Genomic DNA, 24,112 nt, shown 5'->3' on the forward strand with positions numbered 1-24,112 from the left:
TAAGATGCAAACAACAGAAAAGACACCAAAACGACAAACCGTTGACTAACCTCATAATTAACAGATCCGACCGACAATTAAACACTGACGAGATACATCTACTTAACAAAGGACTCAACTTCGCAATAGCACCTAGGTACATTCCAACCATAGAAATCAAAACATGTTTAGAAGACCTAGCCAGGAGACTTGTGATACTTTCTACAGAGAACAAAAACAAGGAAATAACCAACAGAAAGACGACAACTTAGATAATTTTAGTGACATCCAACAGCCAAACTTCCCAGGTAAAATTACAAATTTATATTTTCCAGAAACACCTAAAAACAACATCTTAAACCATTTTTTTCAAAGAATTTTCTCACAAAATCATCAACATAATTTCACAAAACAGAAAACTAAAAAACTACCTTACAAAAAGAGACATTAATTCCATTAAAAACCTAAAACAAGACAAAAACATAAAATTTCTAAAAGCAGATAAAGGTAACGCTATAGTCATAATGAACATGAATGAATACATCCAAAAAATGAATAACATCCTATCAGACACGAACAAATTTAAACCAATACACACAAATCCAACAAAGACACACGAGACGCAACTGAACAAATTGTTACTACAAATGAAAAAAGCCAACACAATTTCACAAACACTTTATTCCTACCTACGTAAAACCGACTCACGCACACCGCAAATATACGGCATCCCCAAACCTCATAAACCAGATTGTCCATTACGACCAATAATGTCCACATATGAATTGTTTAATTACAATCTTGGTAAATACATAGCATGGGCATTCTCCAAATATGTAACATCAGCCAGCTCATTCATCAAAGACTCTTTTAATTTCAAGTCTAATCTAAATCAACTTAATCATAAAGCCTTAATGGCCAGTTTCGATGTTATATCCCTCTTCACAGAAGTTCCAACCACTGAAGCCTGCAAGATAGCCTTAGAACTCTATATCCGAGACCCTAACCCAACTATAGACATTCCCAGTAACCAGTTAGCAACACTCATAGATTTCACCACGATAAAGACAAACTTCATGTTCAACAACCAAAACTATATACAAGCAAATGGCCTAAGCATGGGCAACCCAGTATCACCAGTTCTAGCCAATATTTTTATGACACAAGTTGAAACACAAGCAATTAACACAGCATTACATCCACCACTATACTGGTACAGATACGTAGATGACACGGTTGCGGGATTCAAATCTACAGAACACATACTTAATTTTTTCAATCACATTAAATCTATACATCCCAACATTAACTTCACATGTGAACAGGAAGAAAGCAATCAAATATCATTTCTTAATCTCAAAATTACAAGAACCGACACACAATTCAAAACAGAAATCCACCGAAAAATCACCCATACTGGACTATACATTCCTTGGGACTCAGCACATGAAACAAAACAAAAACTCAACATACTAAGAAACCAAATAAACACAGCCATAAAACTATGCTCACCAGATAAAATTAACGATGAATTAGACAAAATAAAACAATACTTCATCAACATCAATAAGTTTCCTCCACAAACCGTAGAAAACATTATACGCACACACCTAGACAGAAAGCAAAATCAACCAACTAAAGTAAATATATCTCACGAATCAACAAATCACGAAACCATATACTGCTGTATACCATATATTCCTGACATCAGCAAACAAATAACCAACATTTGGCAAAAACTAGTAACAAAATATGACATTCCAGTTAATACGAAATTTATTCAAAAACCAGGCACAAAACTGAAGTCTATACTATGTAAAAACTACACTGACAAACACCACACCAACATTATTTATAAAATACAATGTGATAACTGCCACGACTTCTATATTGGAGAATCAAGTAGAAAAATGGAAACCAGATTCAAAGAACATAAAAAGTCACCTTCACACGTTTTCGAACACTGCAAGTCAAATAAACACAACATAACCATAGAAAACACTCAAATAGTAAATAAAGAAACAAACATAAACAAACGCAAAATTAAAGAAGCCTTACTTATACAACAACTTAAACCCAAAATAAACCAATATAAAGGAACGCCTTTATACCTATATTAATATAATAAAATAAAATAAAATTATATATTCAAACATCTAATACCGCCCTCTACGTTCCGACACTCAGTTACACAACCCCTTTCAAACATGTGGTCAGCTTCCGGTCAGTTACCTCTTTCTTTGTGAACCTGACGATGACCGAAGAAGGTCGAAACGTTGTTCGCTCTTCTATGTAAAATATTTTCTCAACCCAAACGAGTCGTTTTTGCATATAAATTTGTTAGAAGTATTGTTAGTGTACTGAATCAATACTTTACCCTCGTTATTATTGTTCGAAGTATTGTTAGTGTACTGAATCAACACTTTACCCTCGTTATTGTTGTTAGAAGTATTGTAAGTGTACTGAATAAAACACTGTACTCTCGTTATTGTAGTTAGAAGTAATGAGCTAACCACTTTAACATTATTATTGTTCTTAGAAGCATTGTTAGTATATTGAATCAACCACTGTCCTTCGTCATTGTTGTTAGAAGTATTGTTAGTGTATTGAATAAAACACTACTCTCGTTATTGTAGTTAGAAGTTATGAGCTAACCACTTTACCATTATTATTGTTCTTAGAAGTATTGTTAATATACTGAATCAACCACTTTCCCTCGTTATTGTTGTTAGAAGTATTGTTAGTGTACTGAATCAAACACTGTACCATTGTTATTGTAGTTAGAAGTAATGAGCTAACCACTTTAACATTATTATTGTTCTGAGAAGTATTGTTAGTATATTGAATCAACCACTTTCCTTCGTTATTGTTGTTAGAAGTATTCTTAGTGTATTGAATAAAACACTGTACTCTTGTTATTGTAGTTAGAAGTTATGAGCTAACCACTTTACCATTATTATTGTTCTTATAAGTATTGTTAATCTACTGAATCAACCACTTTCCCTCGTTATTGTTGTTAGAAGTATTGTTAGTGTACTGAATCAAATACTGTACTCTAGTTATTGTATGAGCTAACCACTTTAACATTATTATTGTTCTTAGAAGTGTTGTTAGTATATTGAATCAACCACTTTCCTTCGTTATTGTTGTTAGAAGTATTGTTAGTGTACTGAATCAAACACTGTACCCTTGTTATTGTTGTTAGAAATATTGTTAGTGTACTAAATCAACCACTTTTCCTCGTTATTGTTGTTAGAAGTATTGTTAGTGTACTGAATCAAACACTGTACCCTTGTTATTGTTGCTAGAATACTTTAATATAATATACCACATTTTATCACTTAGAACATTGGAACATAACGCACTACAAAACATAAGTATTCCGCTGAGACAGTGTTAAGTCTGCGGACTTACAACGCTAAAATAAGTGGTCCGATTGTCCTCGGTGGACACAGCAGACAACCCAATGCGGCTTTGCTATAAGTAAAACACACAGACACAATACATAGTTATGTTACTTAACGTTCATTTAAAATAGTATAAGTCGTACTGCAAGCTTATTAGGCTCGTCTTTGTTATCAAGTTTGGTAATGCGTGTGATAGTTTGTAAATGTTAAATACGTTACTTTTCGAGCGCTTTTTGATGTCACTGTAGTTTGAAACTGAATTTTTTTATTTTTGTTTCGAAATTCCGGCAAAGGTGTGAAAAGTGCTAAATGCCAGTAATAGTCCTTAATATGAACATGCATGTCTCTGAACTTGTACTACGCACTAATTTATGGTTGTAATATATTTAAACCATGAACAAGGTGATTGGAAATTATTTAATTGTCGAGCACTCTGTATGTTAAGTACGAAATTAATGTCATTATGGATTGGAATGGATTGATAGAGCGAGAAATGGTCATATGGTAGAGCTCTGGATTTGGGAGCTATCGAGCCGGCTTCGAATCCGTGCGATACTACAAAGCATCTTAAAAATAGGGCGGATAAGTTTAGGGGATTTTCATTAAACAAAACATGCAAATACTATTTCCGTCACGATCTCCGTGCACGACACACACTGGTGGCAGTAAACGATTACAGGACGAATGAGACTGTAGATCAGTCGCTCAGTGCAATACATAAATACGTTCATATTTAAACATACGTGACGTGTACGTTAATTACCTGAACTTTGATAACACGAAGTTTTTTGGGAAATACGTATATTGTGTATAAGTTATAATAATGGCCGTGACCCCATGGAAGCTGAAAGCTGACCTGGCATCTATTACGTGTTAGAATTTTATGGATGTGCCTGACATGACTTGGTTGTTAGGTTGCTCGGCTCGTAATCTGTACGTCGCGGGCTAGAATCCCTATCCTTGAAGATGCTTGCCCTTTCAGCCTTGGGAGCGTTATAATTCGACGGCCAATCCTTCTACTCGTTGGTTAAAGAGTATCCTAAGAGTTGGCAATGGGTGGTGTTGACTAGCTGAGTTTTATCTGGTATTTCACTGCTAAAGTAGGGAACAATAGTTGGAGAGGACATGGGTATCACCAAATACACCTGTATTCCAAATGCGTATCGGTCTCGAGAAAAAAGAATGTCCACTGTAATGTGTTTGACCGGTGTTTCAGTTACTCAGTCGTCGAAACCAGTTCAGTATCCTCAAGCAGATAACTCGTTTGCTTAAAAAGGAAAGTGACCCAAAGTGACTATCACAGCTAGAGGACATTAACCTAAAGTCCCCTCCCACGTTAAACCTGAATAGAACTACGAGATACAGGAATAATTTAAAACCAGACATTACCAAAGGTGAGAAACAAATACCAAATGACAACATAGTGGAATGTCTTAGGCTAGCCAATGTTGCATAAAAACTGAGTATGTATTTTTTGTGTGGTATTACACTCTTCCATTTGTTAAGGTGTGGTATTACACTTAACCGTTTGTTTACATCGTATATTGTGGTTAGATTTGAACAGTTCGTGTGCTTTTTCGTGTCAACTATTAAAATTATTAACCAGTTGAATTCCGGAAAGAAACTTGTAAACCACATTAGCTTAGGTCCGGAGTGGAAGTGAAACGGGACTTGAACTATTTCAGCAACCTTAACCGTAGACACCTCAACGTTTTATTATTATTATTTCCATGTCAAGTACTCCAGTATTCAGGCTTATGTAAACAAATAATAATGTCGAAACGTAACTTGTAAGTTGGAGATTCTTGGTTCTTGTTCAGTGACACGACATTTAAAAATCGAAAAATGATATCAATTTGTCTAAACTTGTCCATAAAGCAACTCTAAAATACGCGATGGTTATACTGTGATGTTTATAGTGAGAAAGGGCAGACTGTGAAATGAAACGCGAAATATTCTACGAACTTGCTTAAGCAGACAAAGAACTGAATACACCAATAACTCCTGGAAATTACTTTAGAAAATAAAGGTTTAGCAATTTTTCAGTGTTACTCCGACGGTGGAGAGACAAGTGTTTTTAGTGTAAAAACACTGTGTTTGTCGCTACCATTTCCCATTACCTCCTGTGAGTTTTTCTTACGGCAAAGCCACGTTGGGCTAACTGCGAAGTCCACCGATGGGAATCAAACCCCTGATTTTAGCGTTGTAAATCAGTAGACTTACCGCTGTACCAGCGGGGGACCTCATTACCTCCTCCAAACTGGTTTTGGATTCTGGTGTCTCGTGGACATCACTCAGTAGAAGAATGGTTGGTGGGTGCTGATGATAAAATACCCGAGTGTTTATTAAATTTCATGACTAGCATTTTGCAAGGGTGAGAAAGTTAGAAAAAAAATTGTAGCCACGTTCAAAACGACATGTTAATTTAATAATTCCGTACGCGTATAATTCCATAACTTATAATAACGTATAAATTTGTCAATACTTTTGCTCTTGTCATGTATTTAATGACATAATTTTATTATGCGATAATTTAATTATCGCAAATAATTTCCAATATAATTATTCTTTTTGATTGTCCTTAATTTTGTATTATTTCTGTTGTTAGGTTTTTAGCCGCGACAGAAGGGCTCATAAAACGTATATGAGACTTCTTTTTTTTTTAAGTACAAACTTTTAGCTCATAGCTTCGTCATCTGTTAATTTGATAACTAATTAGAATATTGGACTCAGCAGATAAAACTTTTTTGATTTTTGTATTTAACCACGCCCAAGGTGTCGAAGATTAATTTACTTGATTTCTGCCTAAAATAATTTAAACTTGAGGGTAGGTTGGTAGAGATTCTGATGAGTAATAAACCCGAATCGGGTATACACGCACCCCACGCCTGGCATAAATGGGGCACAAAACTATTATTATAATACATCTTGTGATGTGTACGTTCAAAACTCGGATCTCGGAAACTACAGCAATAACAATCATCAGTCATAAATGGGTAAACTTTTTATAATTAGGCAGTATTTTTATAGTTGAGTAATAAGTAAAACAATTGAAATTTCTAAAAAATATGTTTTAGATTTAACCAATAAAACTTACGAAAAACGAGTAAGTTTCAAATATAAAACAATCAACAACAAACCTAAACAAATATATTTGTTTTTCTTCAGTGAAAATATGATGAATGTTGCAACAGAAAAACAAGACACTTTCATTGATAACTGTGTGCAAAGAAACACTTCATTAAAATCTACTCTCTGATGTAATGTTGTGATGACAGCTCGTTTTTAAAACTAAAATTCCGATAAAATAATATTTCTCATGGATGGTAAACATTATTCAATTTTAAGTTTAAGCACGTTATTGTAGAACTGTCAGAAAAGTCCAAAAAACACCGCAGGCCTAATAGCTATCTGCACAAGGTTATACCTGTCGGCAGAGCAAGTATTTCTGACAGTAGAGCTGGTGAAAAGAAAACACGAGAGAGTACTGATTAGTCGCGGCATTGCGGCTCATAGAACGGATCTGAATTTTTGTTCTGTTTTTCAGGTACAAACTTTTAGATTATAGTTCAGTCGTTTCTTGACCGATTTGAGATCAACCTACAGTTTTGAAATCAGCAGGGCAAATCCATTCGATTGATGCATTTGGCCACGCCTAAAGTTTCATGGATTAATTTACTATAATCCTGCCTTAAATAATTTCGAGTGTCGCGCTCCTTGAGGATTTCCGCTTGTTTTTGGTTTTTTAAAGATTAATTAAGAAGAAGGGGGTGTAAACCAGTAACAAAGACAATTGTTAAAACGAAAAGAAGTTGTTTACAGTCGATTATTTAGACATAATTCTTAAATTTTAAAGAAATATATGAAATAAAAATATTATATTTTATAAAATAACTCACCAGAAGGAAAATATGTAGGTAAATAACGCAAAGTGGAAATACAACATTAATAAAATAGCTGGAATTTAAGATAAAAGAAGTATTAATTTATGTTTATTTGTCAATTTGCTAATTATAATAGTTTTATTTGGAAAGATATTTATATATTTGGAATCAGGATGGTGGTTTATAATTAGAACAGTTTTAATTGAAAGTATGTCTGTAGATTTGGATCAGGATGGTGTTTTATAATTAGAACAGTTTTAATTGAAAGTATGTCTGTAGATTTGGATCAGGATGGTGTTTTACAGTTTTAATTGAAAGTATGTCTGTAGATCTGGATCAAGATGATGTTTTACAATTAAAATAGTTTTAGTTGAAAGTATGTCTGTAGATCTGGATCAAGATGATGTTTTACAATTAAAATAGTTTTAGTTGAAAGTATGTCTGTAGATCTGAATCAAGATGGTGTTTTAAAATTATAGCAGTTTTAGTTGAAAGTATGTCTGTAGATCTGGATCAAGATGATATTTTACAATTATAGCAGTTTTAGTTGAAAGTATGTCTGTAGATCTGGATCAAGATGATATTTTACAATCATAGCAGTTTTAGCTGAAAGTATGTCTGTAGATCTGGATCAAGATGATGTTTTACAATTAGAATAGTTTTAACTGAAAGTATGTCTGTAGATCTGGATCAAGATGATGTTTTACAATTAGAACAGTTTTAGTTGAAAGTACGTCTGTAGATCTGGATCAAGATGATGTTTTACAATCATAGCAGTTTTAGCTGAAAGTATGTCTATAGATCTGGATCAAGATGATGTTTTACAATTAGAACAGTTTTAGTTGAAAGTACGTCTGTAGATCTGGATCAAGATGATGTTTTACAATTATAGCAGTTTTAGTTGAAAGTATGTCTGTAGATCTGGATCAAGATGATGTTTTACAATTATAGCAGTTTTAGTTGAAAGTATGTCTGTAGATCTGGATCAAGATGATGTTTTACAATTATAGCAGTTTTAGTTAAAAGTATGTCTGTAGATCTGGATCAAGATGGTGTTTTACAATTAGAACAGTTTCAGTTGAAAGTATGTCTGTAGATCTGGATCAAGATGGTGTTTTACGTTTAGAACATTTTTTATAATGAAATGTTGAAGGTCTACACATCCAGTTGTAATGATCGTAAAGTAGTTAATTTGTGACCTGTGATTTCTTCATGTGATTGAAATGGCTTTACTAGGCAAAGGCCAATCCTTATCGATGCTGTGGTCATTAATAAACACCTATTGTCAAGTGGAATTTAATATTAATAACATATGTGATCTTAAGTGAAACTATTGTATGAGTGAATATGTTGGAAGTGGATTACATACTGAAAGAGAATTTTAGGTTTAGAAACTGTGTCTAGAGATAATTCTGGGTTGTGTGTGGGAGAAAAAGTTTTATTTTTATCTGTCTTGGTGGGAGGAAGTAGTAAATTGGAGGAGGGTGGTGGTAGCAGTTTTATCAACAGAATGCTTTGTTTTTAATCTGTGAACTTTGGAAACACGTGGACAGTCAACGAAACGAACTCTGAAACAATACACAGTTTGTTAGGAAGTTACAAATTATTGTTGAGGAAATTTTTTCTGGGGTGTTTAGAAAGTTTGTGCACAAGAGAAATCTCTTAATCGTTAACATAACTGTACTTTGGCTAGCATTGCCGTGAAGACGAAATCGGAGGGAATTGTCTTGCTTATGTATATGCAATTAATATCATATTAACTCTCCTTTAAACATTGTTTCTTTATTGCAAGACTTTGATTCCAGATTTTAGCCTTGTAAGGCCATAAACCTACCAATAACTTAAATAATGCTGAACTTCATTATTTTGAAGATATCAATGTGATATTCCCCGATAAAGGAGGTGTCATTGCTAACCTAACTTAGTACTGTTTGAGGAATAGAGAGAAAGAATCGAACGATTTTAAAAAATATAAAAATCGGGACGTTCGATCAATAGCTGTTCTTAAAAAGGTTTAGTTTCTGGTCTGCCCAAATCCCGTACATCAGACTGTACACTTTATATAATGTTTCTATATTTTGAAGCCTGTAGATATAATATCCTGAATTGACTTCTAACTAATTTATTCGATCCGTTTGGCGTTTCCCCTACCAATAATCTTCTGAGATAATTAAATCGTTTTGGTTTTTGTGTATCGAATCTTTTTGCACCACTGGTTGAAATCATTTCACCCAGCAACCCACTATACACACAAACAAGTTGGTTTCAATCAAAACAACTCCGTGTATTTCTTACACTAAGCTGAATCAGTTTAACATCTTCTAGGGCCAAGTAGGTGATATTTTTATACCCCACTTTACCCACTGAACTGAGTTGAACTTTGTGACTGTTATCACACGGAGTTAAACAGCTGCCCATTTGTTTCATTGTAGCTAATGCTATACAAGCGCTAAGCGGAGGACAAATGACTTAGCTTTCTTTTTGAAATTTCTAGCGTACCTGGACATCAGGATAATCACATAAGGTAATATTTTTTTCTGGTTTTTATATATTATAAAAGCTTTCGCCAGCCTTTACAACAAGTACGCTAACTGTATGTATATGTAATCTTGCGTTTGTCACACACGTTCATGTTAATTAGGATAAGATGTTTCAAGCTGTGTCCAATTTTGATTTTGAGACGAGTGGCGTAGCTAGGCTATACAGTTAAAGGAAGTAATATTGCTCGGCTATATAACTGAAGGAAGTAACATTCCTAGACTATATAATTAAGGGAAGTGGTATAGCTAGGCTATATAATTAAATGAAGTAATATTATTGGACTATATAATTAAAGGAAGTAGTATTGTTAGGCTATACACTTAGTGGAGGTAGTATTGCTGGACTATATTAAAGAAAGTAATATTGTTGGGCTACATAATTAAATGAAGTAATATTATATGACTATATAATTAAAGGAAGTGCTATTGCTGGATAATAGGTTATCCTCTTCTACATTGTTCTCAGGTGTAGAACCTAGTACAATAATTGTCATGTAAAACGTCCTGCACGCAAGAAGTCAAATATTTTTATCTTTGTCTTCATCAGATTTTAATATAATATGAAAAATATTTGGCTAGAAATAAATACTAAATATCAGCGTTGTTGGTTCGTGTTCATTATCTTGCATCTTCTAGTCCTGATTTTCCGTAAATAGTTTTGTATCCAAGTTGATCAGTTTTTAATGTAGTTGGCTTATGTTATATCATCCAGTAAAATAAATAAGTTTACTTAATCGTTTATGGTTATAGCTGAACGTGTACTTACCATACAATTTCATGTTAACATTTTCAGACAACCTCACTTCCAAAGAAAACGTACTTGTTATGTGATATTTTCAACGAGAATAGTGTCTTAAACGACGCAGAAACTAAATGACCAGGATTAGTATCTTATGTGACACAGGGGCTAAATGACGAAAATAGTACCTTATGTCACACGTGGGTTAAATGACCAGGATAGTAAGTTATGTGACACCGGTTGAATGTCTAAGTCACAGGATTCAGTCAGGGCAAGGAATAGCTTGGTTAGCATTCTACGATTAAAAAATGAACCAGCGCTTCTACTCTCACCAGAGTCCTTGAGTATTTGACGCCCGAGGCACCATCCTATGGTACCTATCTCTAAGGATGGACTACGGCTCAGCCATAGCCATCCCGTTTTCAGAACTGGTTACTGAACGAAGGCAACTAGTAAGTAGCACCGACCACCACTGGATTACTCTTTATCTAATGGCCGAATTGACTCTCCCAATTAAAATTACCCCACACCTGACGGAATGTATAAAGTGGCGGTTCGAACTTTGTACTTCTCGACCTGCAAGTTCGTACATTAATAACCAGAACTCTTGAAATTTATTACGTTTTGCAAAATAATCTGTCACTTTAATTTCGTATGCTGGAGTATCTCAAGGGCAGTTGTGCTCGAATATAGTTTTTTAATCCTTTTATTTTCCGACGTAATAAATCGTATTTAAGTCTAGCTTTAATCACCGAAAGCCGAATAAATGGTGGTCAGTTGATGGCAAAGCAACGATTTGGAAATTCGCTGTTCTGATAATTTAAATACGTTATTATTATCTTCGGGAAAGAAGGTGGTAACCTGGTAGTTAGGTCCACAGTTTGTAGATGTTAATCCTGTTAATATTTTACAATTGACGCCTTCTATGGTAAATGTACAAACGTACTTAACTTTGTTGGTATAAGATACCATTTTGATCGAAAATATCAAATCGAAAGACAAGAAGCTGTCAAGGAATGGGATATTCATGTAATGTCTTCCAGTTAACGATTTACCACAACTGTCTATTACTACAAGTCTCTTTTTTTCAACTACACTTGTGATTAAAAATAAATGTTCATTTCAGCTTTATATGTAAACTGTATAAATGGGGCTAACTCTGAGCTCTTGAGTAGATTAATAGGGTGCTTTAAACCATTTAAACGTTGATGTCATAGTTTCCCTGAACAGCCGAGGTTTATTCATCGTTAGTGACTTTCGTGTTTCAACCAGAATCTCATGGACTGGGTGTGGCTTAAAGGTTTGCATGCTCGAACTTTGAATCTGAGGATTAATATTTCGCGGCTCCTTGCTGTAAAAATGTGTTACTCTCTTTGGGGCCGTCGATACGCTATAAGAGTGTCAGTCAAATCCGTTTACTTGGTCATATATAAAAGAAATCTGAATTATTTCCAATACGTCACAATCTTTTCATAGATAAACAGATGAAAAACTACACGAATGAGGCTTAGTTACTGATCTGTGGCCCGACGAGGCCAGGTGGTTAGGGCGCTTGACTCGTAATCTGAGGGTTGCGGGTACGAATCTCTGTCGCACCAAACATGCTCGCCCTTTCAGCCGTGGGAGCGCTATTATATTACGGCCAATCCAACTATTCGTTGGTAAAAGAGTAACCCAATAGCTGGCAGTGGGTGGCAATGACTAGCTGCCTTTCCTTTAGTCTTACACTGCTAACTTAAGGACGACCAGCGCAGATAGCTCTCGTGTAGTTTTGCTTGAAATTAAAAAAAAACAAGCAAACTATAGTTTACTTGTTACAATAAATGTTAACCATAATTTATTTTCTGTGATATATGCTAATCAGTTTATTTGTTGTACTAAACATTAATCACAACTTATTTATAAAAAATGTTATGTATGAGAATCGCAATTTATTCATGCAGAATTTTCATTGTAATCTAAGAAAACATCGACAGTTCAAGACTTATCATATCTGTTTGATAAATTGTTAATTATCTGATCTTACAGGTCACCACAGCGTTTGTCTTGCCCATTATAGTAACGGAAGATTTTGACCAGATGACCACCCCAAAAGAATCTTATCCAGAGAGGTATGGGAGTCAGTCACTTCCTAGAGGGTCCAAACTGGCTACTCTCCGAGAAACCCTAGCAGACAACCGTATGAGACGACCCTCAGGTGATGATGTTCTGTCGGCAATTAGTCCTGCACGGAAAGCAGCCATATTGGATACATTTCGTCCTCGTTCGAAATCAGATAGCAAGCGTCAAAAACCTAACATTATGTCGACAATAAAAAACTCCGTACAGCACACGTTCTCTCCCACCTCACCAGGTGGGAGCAGTTCATCAAAATCTCTAACACAGACTTATTCTCAGACACAGGGATCTCTTGGTACTGCTAATTCAGTAACTCACCTGGATCCTTTTGCACAAGATGGCTTCCATCGCCAGAGATCTGGTTCCGAAAGTAAGAATGGGCCAGTTTCCAAAGTAATAGAAATGTTTCGTAGCAGATCTCATTCGATGTCAACAGACACAGGCTCTAAGGTAGGTGTTACATTTTTGTAACCAGTCTCTAACACAGTCTCTAAGGTAAACCATATACCAATCGTCGGTAAATTCCTTTTGTAACTTCACTTCCTGACACAGTCTCTTTGTGAGCCAATCATTTAAGATAATTTAAAAAATGAATTCGTGACGTGCTCATAGAATAGTTATTAGTAAAAATTAGTTAGGTTAAAAACTTCTGATATATAGAAAAGCCAATGAGTTTTGATAACACTACATTTCAGCAATGGCTTTTATGCCATGTTGCTTAAAAACAAAATACATTAAAACCGGTCTAAGGCGAAATCGCACGGGACCGAGTAAAATTTTCGGATTTGACAGTAAACATGCATTTCCTTAATTATATATAATTTTTGAGTGGACTTAAGGGAAGTAAGACGTTTGTGAATAAAGGTATTATACTGTTTATGCTATATTTATTAGAATAAGAACAAAAATAAACATAACAACACAAAATCTTAATCAAATTTATTTGGAAAAAGTGTCCAATTTCAACTGTTTGGTTTTTCTTTAATGGACTTTCTCATGCAATTACAAGAGAATGCCAATTCTATAAGGTCTTTTCATGAAGTTCATTTTCCCCTTTCATTTTTGCATACAATTTGATAGCGTTAATATAACTTAACACTTGTGATGAAGTAGGAATTTCTATTTCCTCATTATCTTTTTCATTTTGTTCATCTTCTGAATCTCTCACACTGTTACCATCTTGTGATTCTATTATAGATTTTAAATCAATTTCATCAGTTTGTGTTAAAAATTCTTATTCACAAAACTTTCCACGTTCACAGAATCATCTTATCAATCTTCTCAATCAGAGTTTGGATTTCACTAGAATCGTCATAACAAACAACTTTTAAAAAAGGGTATTTAGTAGCTTTTTATTAAAATGAGGGTATTAAGTAAATTTTCCCTAAATTTTAAAATTAGGAAAGATAGGAATTTATTTTTTCATGAGAATTATTTAAAGAGTAGAATTTTGCACTTAGAAGACAAATATATTTCTACAAATTATGAATCTAATTTAACTGCAAAAATAATGACGGCAGAAAAAAAGAGAATATATTTAACCAATACTTACTGTAACAAAATGTTCGAGAATTTATTAATGTTTAAAAAATTATTCATTAAACAAGAATTTATTAATATTTAAACAAATTATTCATTAATCAAGAATTTATTAATATTTAAATAAAGTATTCATTAAACAAGAATTTATTAATATTTAAAAAAATTATTCATTAAACAAGAATTTATTAATATTTAAACAAATTATTCATTAAACGAGAATTTATTAATATTTAAACAAATTATTCATTAAACGAGAATTTATTAATATTTAAACAAATTATTCATTAAACAAGAATTTATTAATATTTAAACAAATTATTCATTAAACAAGAATTTATTAATATGTAAACAAATTATTCATTAAACAAGAATTTATTAATATGTAAACAAATTATTCATTAAACAAGAATTTATTAATATGTAAACAAATTATTCACTGAAGAAGAATTTATTAATATGTAAACAAATTATTCATTGAAGAAGAATTTATTAATATTTAAACAAATTATTAATTAAACAGGAATTTATTAATATTTAAACAAATTGTTAACTAAACAAGAACTTTTTAATATTTAATCAAAAACATTTTTTCTGCCTTACTCAGGTTCTAATCCTACTTGTTGATAGATGAGGTAGGTGAAAAATAATTTTCCGTCCGCCTTACGCAGGTTACGCCATTTAGGGGAGCTTTTTATAAAAGAAATCTTAAGATAATGCTGCGAAATTTTGATATTTCCGGGTTGTACAGGTTTCCGCCCTATACATTTTTCGGCTTAGACAGGTTTTACTGTATAACCTAATATTGTTTTTTAGTCTATGTATTGAAAGTATAAAATAAAATGTACAGACAACAAACCTCTTTAATCAACTATCTTTAAATTAAAAATTCGACATATGTTTGTAGTTTTGTTGTCTATACAGTTCCCAATAAAACAGAATATATCTTAATTCATCATTTAAATTTGAGACAAAACCGATATTTTTAGTGTCATGATAAATTTTATGTACTTGGCTCTAAATCAGGTGATCTCATACAACGTCTTTATTTTAGGCGGATTATACCAACACTCACTACACTTATAAGGTTTCATTAAACCCCCTTAAGGCCCTCTTGCACCCCCATAAAATCGTAATGGACAGGCAGCAATCAAACTATTCTATCTGGATAAATTCATTTTGGCTTTGTGACTCCACTTATTTTGACAAATCAAGCGTGACTTGACACACGCTAGATTTTATATATATCAGATGACAATTTGTAGTATCTAACAATAAATTTCCTTCAGCAGAAGGTCTGTGCAATTAGCGTGAAGTGGTAAACATTTCCAGTTAATCATCACGCGCAGAGTAAAGAGGATAAAGAAAAGAAAAGTACATATTGTAGTATTGCTAGGATCTATTATTAGCATGAAGGAACATATTTTGAATAAAACAGTAATACGAAATCTCCACTTGTTAACAAAACACCAGCTTTTTAATGCCGTTGTTTTTGTTTCGATCAAATTAACATATTTCAATGAGTGCAATAGTGTTCAGAATCGTTCAGTAAATATTATTAAGCAAGAATCATCATGGATGATCTTTGGTGCAATCTTATCAACAAAGAAAAAAAGTTTGCACCAAAACTACAAGACCAATAATACATGTAAATTAATATAGACTTAGAAACTGAATAAAATGAAATGAGTCTAACTCGTCATTACTAAATATAGTATGTAGAGATGGGCTGAGAAAAAAAATGGACATTGCATTCAGTCTATTACTTTATAATGCTTATAAACAGCTGCTAAAGTTGGGTTATTGTCTTGTTTCAGTATTTAATTATCATTATAATTATTTTACTACTTGTGAAACTCCCAACATCAGTGAAAATGTTGCTAAAATAGAGAATAAGGAATTAGCTAAAGCACCAAAGTGTTCATCTTTGTTTTCCTTCTCCCACACTTGACAAAAAATGAGCAAACTTTTTGCAGCCTTTTTAGTTCAACAGAAAAGCATTTAAAGGGCACTTGGGAACATTATATATCAAATCACTTTAATCCTATGTATCTGGGATAGGTCGAGAATGAAATGACCACTGCATTCAATCTATTATTGCTTTATTTGAGTACCTAATTGCTTTTATCGAGTGTTTTACAGCTCATATAATTCTAATATTATTCTGTTCTTCTATGTTCATCGTATTTTTGGGTGAAATAATGAGAAGAAAAACTGCTACTTAGCAGTGAGATAAATTTATAAGCATACATTATTTCCATATTTCATAAAAACAGTTTAATTTCTGGGAATTAGATGGCAGCACAATCTATTTTTATATAACAACAGTTTGTGACTTCATTGCACAAACATGATATCTACTAAACGAATTTCAGCAAAAATATAAATAAATAAAGAATAATCTAAATTAAATTCAAAATATAAAGGAGATCAAATATTTATGCAACTGACAGATCTGTGTATACGTTATTGATCTCTGAATTTAAAACACCAGTTTTATGTACTGCCCAGTACATTATATACTAAGACACTTTTATGCAAATTTTCAGTGAGGTCGAGCCTTTCAGCTATGTATGTATGCGTGGTAACATACTTCAACCTAGAATCCGTATGATGACTTCTGTCTTAATTGCTCTGATCATGTCATGTGGCATTAGTTGTATACACACCCAGTGAGTTCGGGTGAAGTTGGAAGGGGTGGGCTCTGTTTATGTCCCCTACCGTTGGCCCAGTGATCTGGGGTACTTTTGCTTTCTTGAAGGAACCAGTCGACATTCGCTGTTCCCCAATGTATTTCAAAATTAGAGAAACTAATGGGATATTTATTACATATATATTATCATTGAATTATAAACACCTTACTATAATGGACGTAGGGAGTATATGAGTATTTATTTACGTTTGGGTATTCAAGGTTTAGACAATTTAGAAAATAACTGTAGGATGTGCAATAATCATGACTTATTGTGTTACACACTTTTAAATAAATGCACTCCCTAACAAGAGCACGACTTTCACCAGGACTCTGCGTAAGGGTTTGATTATATATGTATTGATGTAATTTTTAAATGTAATACTGTAGTTCTTGAAAGGACTGTAATTTTTTCAGTAATCTGTATCACTTTTAATATATTAAACATTACAATTTATACCACAATACTTTGTGAAAATTTTAAGCTTCACGTAGAATCATTCTGCTACCATGAGTTGTGTATGATTAAAGAGCGCGATTCGAATCTTTTTGCCACGCAGTACCTCCCAGGAAAAAAAAAAGTTTGTTTTTTAGAAAACGTTCACTGTTTCTCTCTTTCAACGAGGTCTGAATACTTCGATTAGTAATTACTAACACAAACAGTTGCTCGTAAAGCGGCATTTCTACTAGTAAAATAGACGTTCACTTATCAACCTACTTCAGTGAGATTGTTTAAAAGAAATAAAAGAGGGGAACAAGTAATAAAATATTCCAAGAATTAATTATGGTGCAGAAATGGTAATGTCACGAAAGTACAAAAACAAGGTAGGAATAAATACACTAAAATCGTACAAAAATCACTACATAAGTAGCCTGTAAGTGCTGAGTCAATTTTACAAGTTTATGGTTGTTAGCCACTGTAGCACTATTTAGATTAAACGATTTTATTCAAACCCGAATTCATACAACTGACAAAAAATGTAATAACTGTTGGAAAGATTTGCCTTCTTATTTAGTGATTTTATAGGTTTTGCCATTTCTACATCATGCTCACTTTTATAAATTTTTTTACTACATCTAAACTTACAAATAGCTAACGTTTAGTTGGATATGCTCATGAACTACTCATTTCATTAAGATTTTTAACAGAAACAGAGGTAATACTTTTTCCATAGATTTTATTCTTAAGATAAGCGTTTTTGAAGCCCCAATGTGGTAATTCTGAAAACTTATTTATAACGCTAAAATTGGGTTTTGATACTCAGTGTGGGAAAAGCACGGTTAACGAACTGTGTAACGTTGTGCTTAATTACAAACAAACAATTTGTAGTTTTAATTACTTTAGGGATTATTTCCACATTTAAAAGGAAGAAATAAAATCACAAATATTAAGTAATATTCTTCGAATCGTGTTGCCATCTAGGTGTAAAAGAAAGGAATTATTGTTATTCGTTCAAATTTTCTTAATATTGGTAAATGTTGACGTCCGAGTGCAACCAATTCCAAACTTTTTCCCCCCAATAAAATCCATATAATCACTAATTGTCAATTTATATTCTTGTGTGGGAATATGTTATTTGAAATAACGACGATTTATTTATTTGTTATAATGCAAGCTACAATGAGCTATCTGTGCCCACTGAGAAAAATCGAGCTCCACATATTTAGCATTGTAAGTCGGTAACCTCACTGCTTTTCCGCTGGATGACAAACTTTAGTGTATGTATCTCAGAACGGCTGGTATGGATATTAAAACTTTTATTGATAAGTAGAGAACAACGTTTCAACCTTCCTAGGCCATTTTCAGGCTAACAAAGGAAGGTCGAAACGTTGTTCTCTGCTTATCATTAAAAGTGTTAGTATCAATAACAGCCGTTCTGAGAAACATTTTTGTTTCAAGTTGGTTTGTCTTCATCAAGAAACTTTATTGCATATGTTTCCAAGTTACTCCTAGATGGCACTACTAGTTCATGATGAAGACACAATGTTCAACATATTTGAGGCGTAACTGACAGAAATTTGTTTTTGAAAATGTTAGAACGGATGCGAAGAAATCAGTTTTCCTTCTTTTCATAGACGTAAAACTATATCAAAAAATTAAGGACAACAAGAATGTTTAAATCTTACATTAGGGATTTTTATTTGTTTTTATTTCTTCGCTATCAACGCGGTTCATAAATTTCGCTAAGTTGAGGAATTATATGATTTTCCGTGTTACAATACCGCTTGTAAAAAAAACTGACCGAAACATAGGTGTGAAATTATCAGTTTCCATGTGAAATACAGAGAGGATTCCAACAATAGCTGGCGACGTTAAGGTACTTGTACTCTGAGGATCGCGGGTTCGAATCCCCGTCATACTAAACATGCTCGCCCTTTCAGCCATGGGGGCGTTATAATATCACGATCAATCCCACTATTCGTTGGTAAAAGAGTAGCCCAAGAGTTGGCGGTGGGTGGTGATGACTAGCTGCCTTTCCTCTAGTCTTACACTGCTAAATTAGGGACGGCTAGCACAGATAGCCCTCGAGTAGCTTTGTGCGAAATTCCAAAACAAACAAACAAACAATAGGTTTCGTATGTTTGATCGAAATGTTTTTATGATTTAAGTGGTTTAAGGGACCACTCTGTAATTAAAAACCAGTGAACGCATAAGTAATCTGATGCATAAACAGTTTTAAAAAATCTGTGATGACAAGAAAACCCACTTGTAGAGAAAATTATATATTTAAAAACAGCTGGAATGGGTAGAAAAGGCACGAATACGTTGTTCGCTCCTTTATTAGTGCCTTCTCTACCAATTCCAGCCGTTTTCAAATATATAAGTTTAAAAAATTGCTTAAGAAAACGATGAGGTTGGATCCCTATAATATTAAAAGCCAGAGTTCATTAAATAATTCCCAATACAGTTATTTACCAAGTAGCCAGATATCCAAATTTATAAGGAATATTTTTATGCCTAATGTTGTTATGATTCAAGCTGAGAAAGGGACACGATTTAGTTATTTGAAATGCTCAATCACAAGAGTAAAAGAATATATTATTGAATGTTATAGAATATTTATAAGACAAACAGTTAATGATTAAGTGAAACAGAAGTTAAATAAGTGGAATGGTAGATTGTTATGACAAACAGAAGATAATTAATTGGAACAATAGATTATTATAGCAAACAGTATATACTTATTTGGAATGGTAGATTGTTATGGCAAATAGAAGATAATTAAGTAAAACTATAAATTATTATGGCAAACAGAATATAATTAATTGGAACAATAATTGGAATATTAAATGACATAAAAAATCATCGCCTAAGGTATACTATTTCCATGCGTACATATTTTCTTTATTGTTATAACACCAGCGTGTCCCAGCATGGCCAGGTGCGCTAAGGCGTTGGACTCGTAATCTGAGGGTCGCGGGTTTGAATCACGGTCGCATTAAACATGCTCGCCCTCCCAGCCGTGGGGTCGTTATAATGTGAGGTCAATCCCACTATTCGTTGATAAAAGAGTAGCCCAAGAGTTGACGGTTGGTGGTGATGACTAGCTGCCTTCCCTCTAGTCTTACGCTGCTAAATTAGGAACGGCTAGCGCAGATAACCCTCGTGTAGCTTTGCGCGAAATTAAAAAAAACAAACAAATAACGTGTTTTGATATAAAATTTCAAAAATGAAATTCAGTTAATTGTCTGCGGACATAGAACTTTCCAACTGTTTAGAAAATAAAGTAATAATCAATAATGTAATACTCAGATAATAGATGCAACTGGTGCGAAATATTTATGTTATTTTATATTTGTAGCAAGGTTACTCAGGCTGTCTGTCGCCATCTCTAATTTTGAATTATTGAACAAAGGGAAGGTAACTTGTAGCAGCACTATATCATCCATCATCCGCGCTAAGAGACTGACTGTCACACTTATAATTCAGCAGCTTAGAATGCAGAAAAAAAATTATTTATTTGTACGGATTTGAACCTGGCTCGCCAGTTTTGAAATCCAAGAGATCTACTACTGTTTCATTCTGTGATTCAAGAGGTCTGATACACCAAACGATTCATTTCCAATACATTGCTAAATAAAATCTTGTGTAGAATAATGTTACTTTTTCAATGTATATTTAACTGTAGATCCCTCTGACAAATACTTATCCTCCTAACCTTATCATTCTTTTGTGGTATTAAAACCTCGAACGACGTCTTTAACAAGTGTAGCTCCAGTAAGTTGTTAGAGATCAAAATGTTCCTTACTCCATTGTTTCCCATTTGGCCTGGCATGGCCGAGCGCGTAAGGCGTGCGACTCGTAATCCGAGAGTCGCGGGTTCGCGTCCGCGTCGCGCTAAACATGCTCGCCCTCCCAGCCGTGGGGGTGTATAATGTGACGGTCAATTCCACTATTCGTTGGTAAAAGAGTATCCCAAGAGTTGGCGGTGGGTGGTGATGACTAGCTGCCTTCCCTCTAGTCTTACACTGCTAAATTAGGGACGGCTAGCACAGATAGCCCTCGAGTAGCTTTGTGCGAAATTCCAAAAAAACAAAACAAACAAACAAAACCATTGTTTCCGATAGATCCTCTTTGCCGTTTTTACCTTCATGTTACAAGGACAAATAGAACAGCTGACGCAGAAAACACTGACTGATGATTAATAAAAATATACAAGCGAATTTGATAAATTTTAAAATAAAAACAAATATTCAAAGACAATTTTCTCAAAATATTTAGTCTAATAAATACATTGTTTTAAATACAGAAAAGTTAAACAAACAAACATATACAAATTATAATGAACACGCGTGAAATATTATAATACACACACATATACTTTGAGCAGAACCACACTATAATAAACACACACATGTATTTAACACAGAACCACGACTATGATAAACAGACACATGTATTTACAGCAGAACCACGACTATAATAAACACCCACATGTACTTACAACAGAACCACGACTATAAATAAACAGACACATACAGCAGAACCACGACTTTATTTGAATTTATTAAAAGATTTAAAAACCACGTTAATGAACAGAAGTGCAGCGCTAACACAAACAGAGTCATTTTAAACATATTTGAAATACGTATAGGAAAATTCATCATATTAAAATAAAAGCGTATTATTTTAAAAAAATCGTATCTTATACTGTTCTTAAAGGAATGCGGGGGCTCATAAAATACCTCATGCCTTCCTTTCCCACGAGAGAATGTAAAATAGTAAGTTTATTTAGAGAAAGGATGATATGGATGATATATGATATGGAGAAAAATTAGTACATACATAACGATGCTTCTGGTTTGGAATTTATTGTAATTCTATTACCATAGCGGACCCCTCTAGTTTCGACTGTTTTAGTTGGATAAAACAAAGTAAATGTAAATTAGTTTTTCTGCTAGGACAGTAAAAAGCAAGGTAAAGAGAAGCAGTGTTCACATGAAGGAACGTGTTGTTTCCAAACGCCCGAGGTGCAGGGCGTTTGATAATCTTGTTTTGAGGTTTGACATTAATCGTGTGTAGTTCGAGCTAAAAATAGAATGTTTCGATCGACTGTCAACTCCAGCTGTATGTAGCTAAGCATACATGAAACCGTATACATGCTAAGCATACATGAAACTGTATACATGTACAGATTCTGCTTCCTTGAAGACCTTAGTGTCCGTATTATGTAAATTAGTAATAATTTTCTGATGAAAAGTAATTTCATTGTGTAAATCAAAACTAAAAATAAATTTATAAAATTAATGAGGGAAAATTACATATAACAAACTGACATAAAGTAGATAATCTTATAATCTCATAAGAAAATATGCATCACATTAAAATCCATAAGTAGTAGAATGCATTGAATTACATTATGTAACAAAATTTTTACTTTTTCTTGTTTCTGGGCAGAAAATGTTATTTCCTAATTGCTTATGACTAAAGTAAATGGAAAAGACCTATTTTTCTCTTCAAACTTTGCTTTTGTGACCTTGGAGCGTATAACGAAAACATAATTGGAGACTATATTTGGAGGCTGATATGTGAAAGTGATTTACATTACAGTCGCAAATCTCGAAAAACTACTCACTTCTAAACATTTTTGTATAACTTTAGTACAAATACATGTAAATCTTGATTCATATGTTGTTTTATTCAGACTTTATGTAAATGAAAATGTGCAAATTTGCCCGTTTTTATATAGAAAATAGGTTAATTTCTAAATTTCATTATCCAGGTGACAAAATCAAAGTTTAAAGGGAATAATGGCCATTTTCTGTACTTTTACAACATAAGCAATTAAGAAGTAACACATACAATCCGGGAACAAAATTTGTGTTACATAGTGTTATCATTTAAGCATTTTCGCCGTTAGCGATATTTTTGGCCGTAAACCCAATAATATCTTACAATGTCCGGTGAGCTTGCGAAATTTATGTTGGTCATAAGTTAATATACTAAGATAGCATTGTAAAAGAATATGGATATAAAATATAGCAAAAAACAACAATAATAAAGTCATTCTGAGCATTATAACTAAGAAGATTAATGAAACTAGCATTTGAGAACATTTGAATATGTTATTACTTTCAAATACAATTGATTGTTCTTAAGATATAACACCTACGCAGTGTTCAAGTACAGAAAACCTCAGTTAAGGTATTAATGTATTCATAATACAATAACAATAGTGCATGTCCAAGACTTTGTGATAAACTGATCGTTTATCATTGTCGTGGTATGAACACTGCTGGATTATTCTAGTAGCAAAAGCAGCATATGCTACAGGCCCCGCACTTTGAAGAGCCTGCGCTAAATACTTTAAAGCTATCAATATGGGTTGGTTATTCCTGAATTCTATGTTGGTAAAAATGGATTGTTCACTTCGTTATACACTTCAAGCGAAAGACAAAAGTCCATAGATTGTTTCTGATTGAACAAAATATAGATGGAACGCTCTATAAATGGATTTTGAATGCTTTAAAAGTTACGTGCCGTTACATACCGAAGAGTGCAGTATTTGCGTACTTGTATTCTTGACGATTCGTTGCTGAAAATAGTTCGCCAAAGAGAATTTACAACCAAATTTACTGGCAGCACATGAAGACTGGTAGGGCCTGCACAAAGATTACACTATATAACAAATTTTTACTTTTTCTTGTTCCTGGGCAGAAAGTGTTATTTCCCAATTGTCTATACCTAAAGTAAATGTAAAATACCCATTTTT

The 24,112-nt window shown here is 33.4% G+C and overlaps 1 protein-coding gene across 5 annotated transcripts in view; it reads left to right on the top strand.

Annotated features, from left to right (window-relative positions):
- The window catches only part of LOC143233663 (5'-AMP-activated protein kinase subunit gamma-1-like), a 90,234-nt gene that overhangs the window by 27,681 nt on the left and 38,441 nt on the right, over positions 1-24,112 (top strand). For all 5 annotated transcript variants that reach the window (XM_076470144.1, XM_076470145.1, XM_076470142.1 and 2 more), the window contains exon 2: positions 12,578-13,117. In XM_076470144.1, the coding sequence (XP_076326259.1) occupies positions 12,629-13,117 (489 nt within the window). In that variant the 5' untranslated portion in view covers positions 12,578-12,628. The remainder of the gene's footprint in view (positions 1-12,577; positions 13,118-24,112) is intronic.

The sequence above is a fragment of the Tachypleus tridentatus genome, chromosome 12 (assembly GCF_004210375.1).
Source record: "Tachypleus tridentatus isolate NWPU-2018 chromosome 12, ASM421037v1, whole genome shotgun sequence".
NCBI classification, from domain to species: domain Eukaryota; kingdom Metazoa; phylum Arthropoda; class Merostomata; order Xiphosura; family Limulidae; genus Tachypleus; species Tachypleus tridentatus.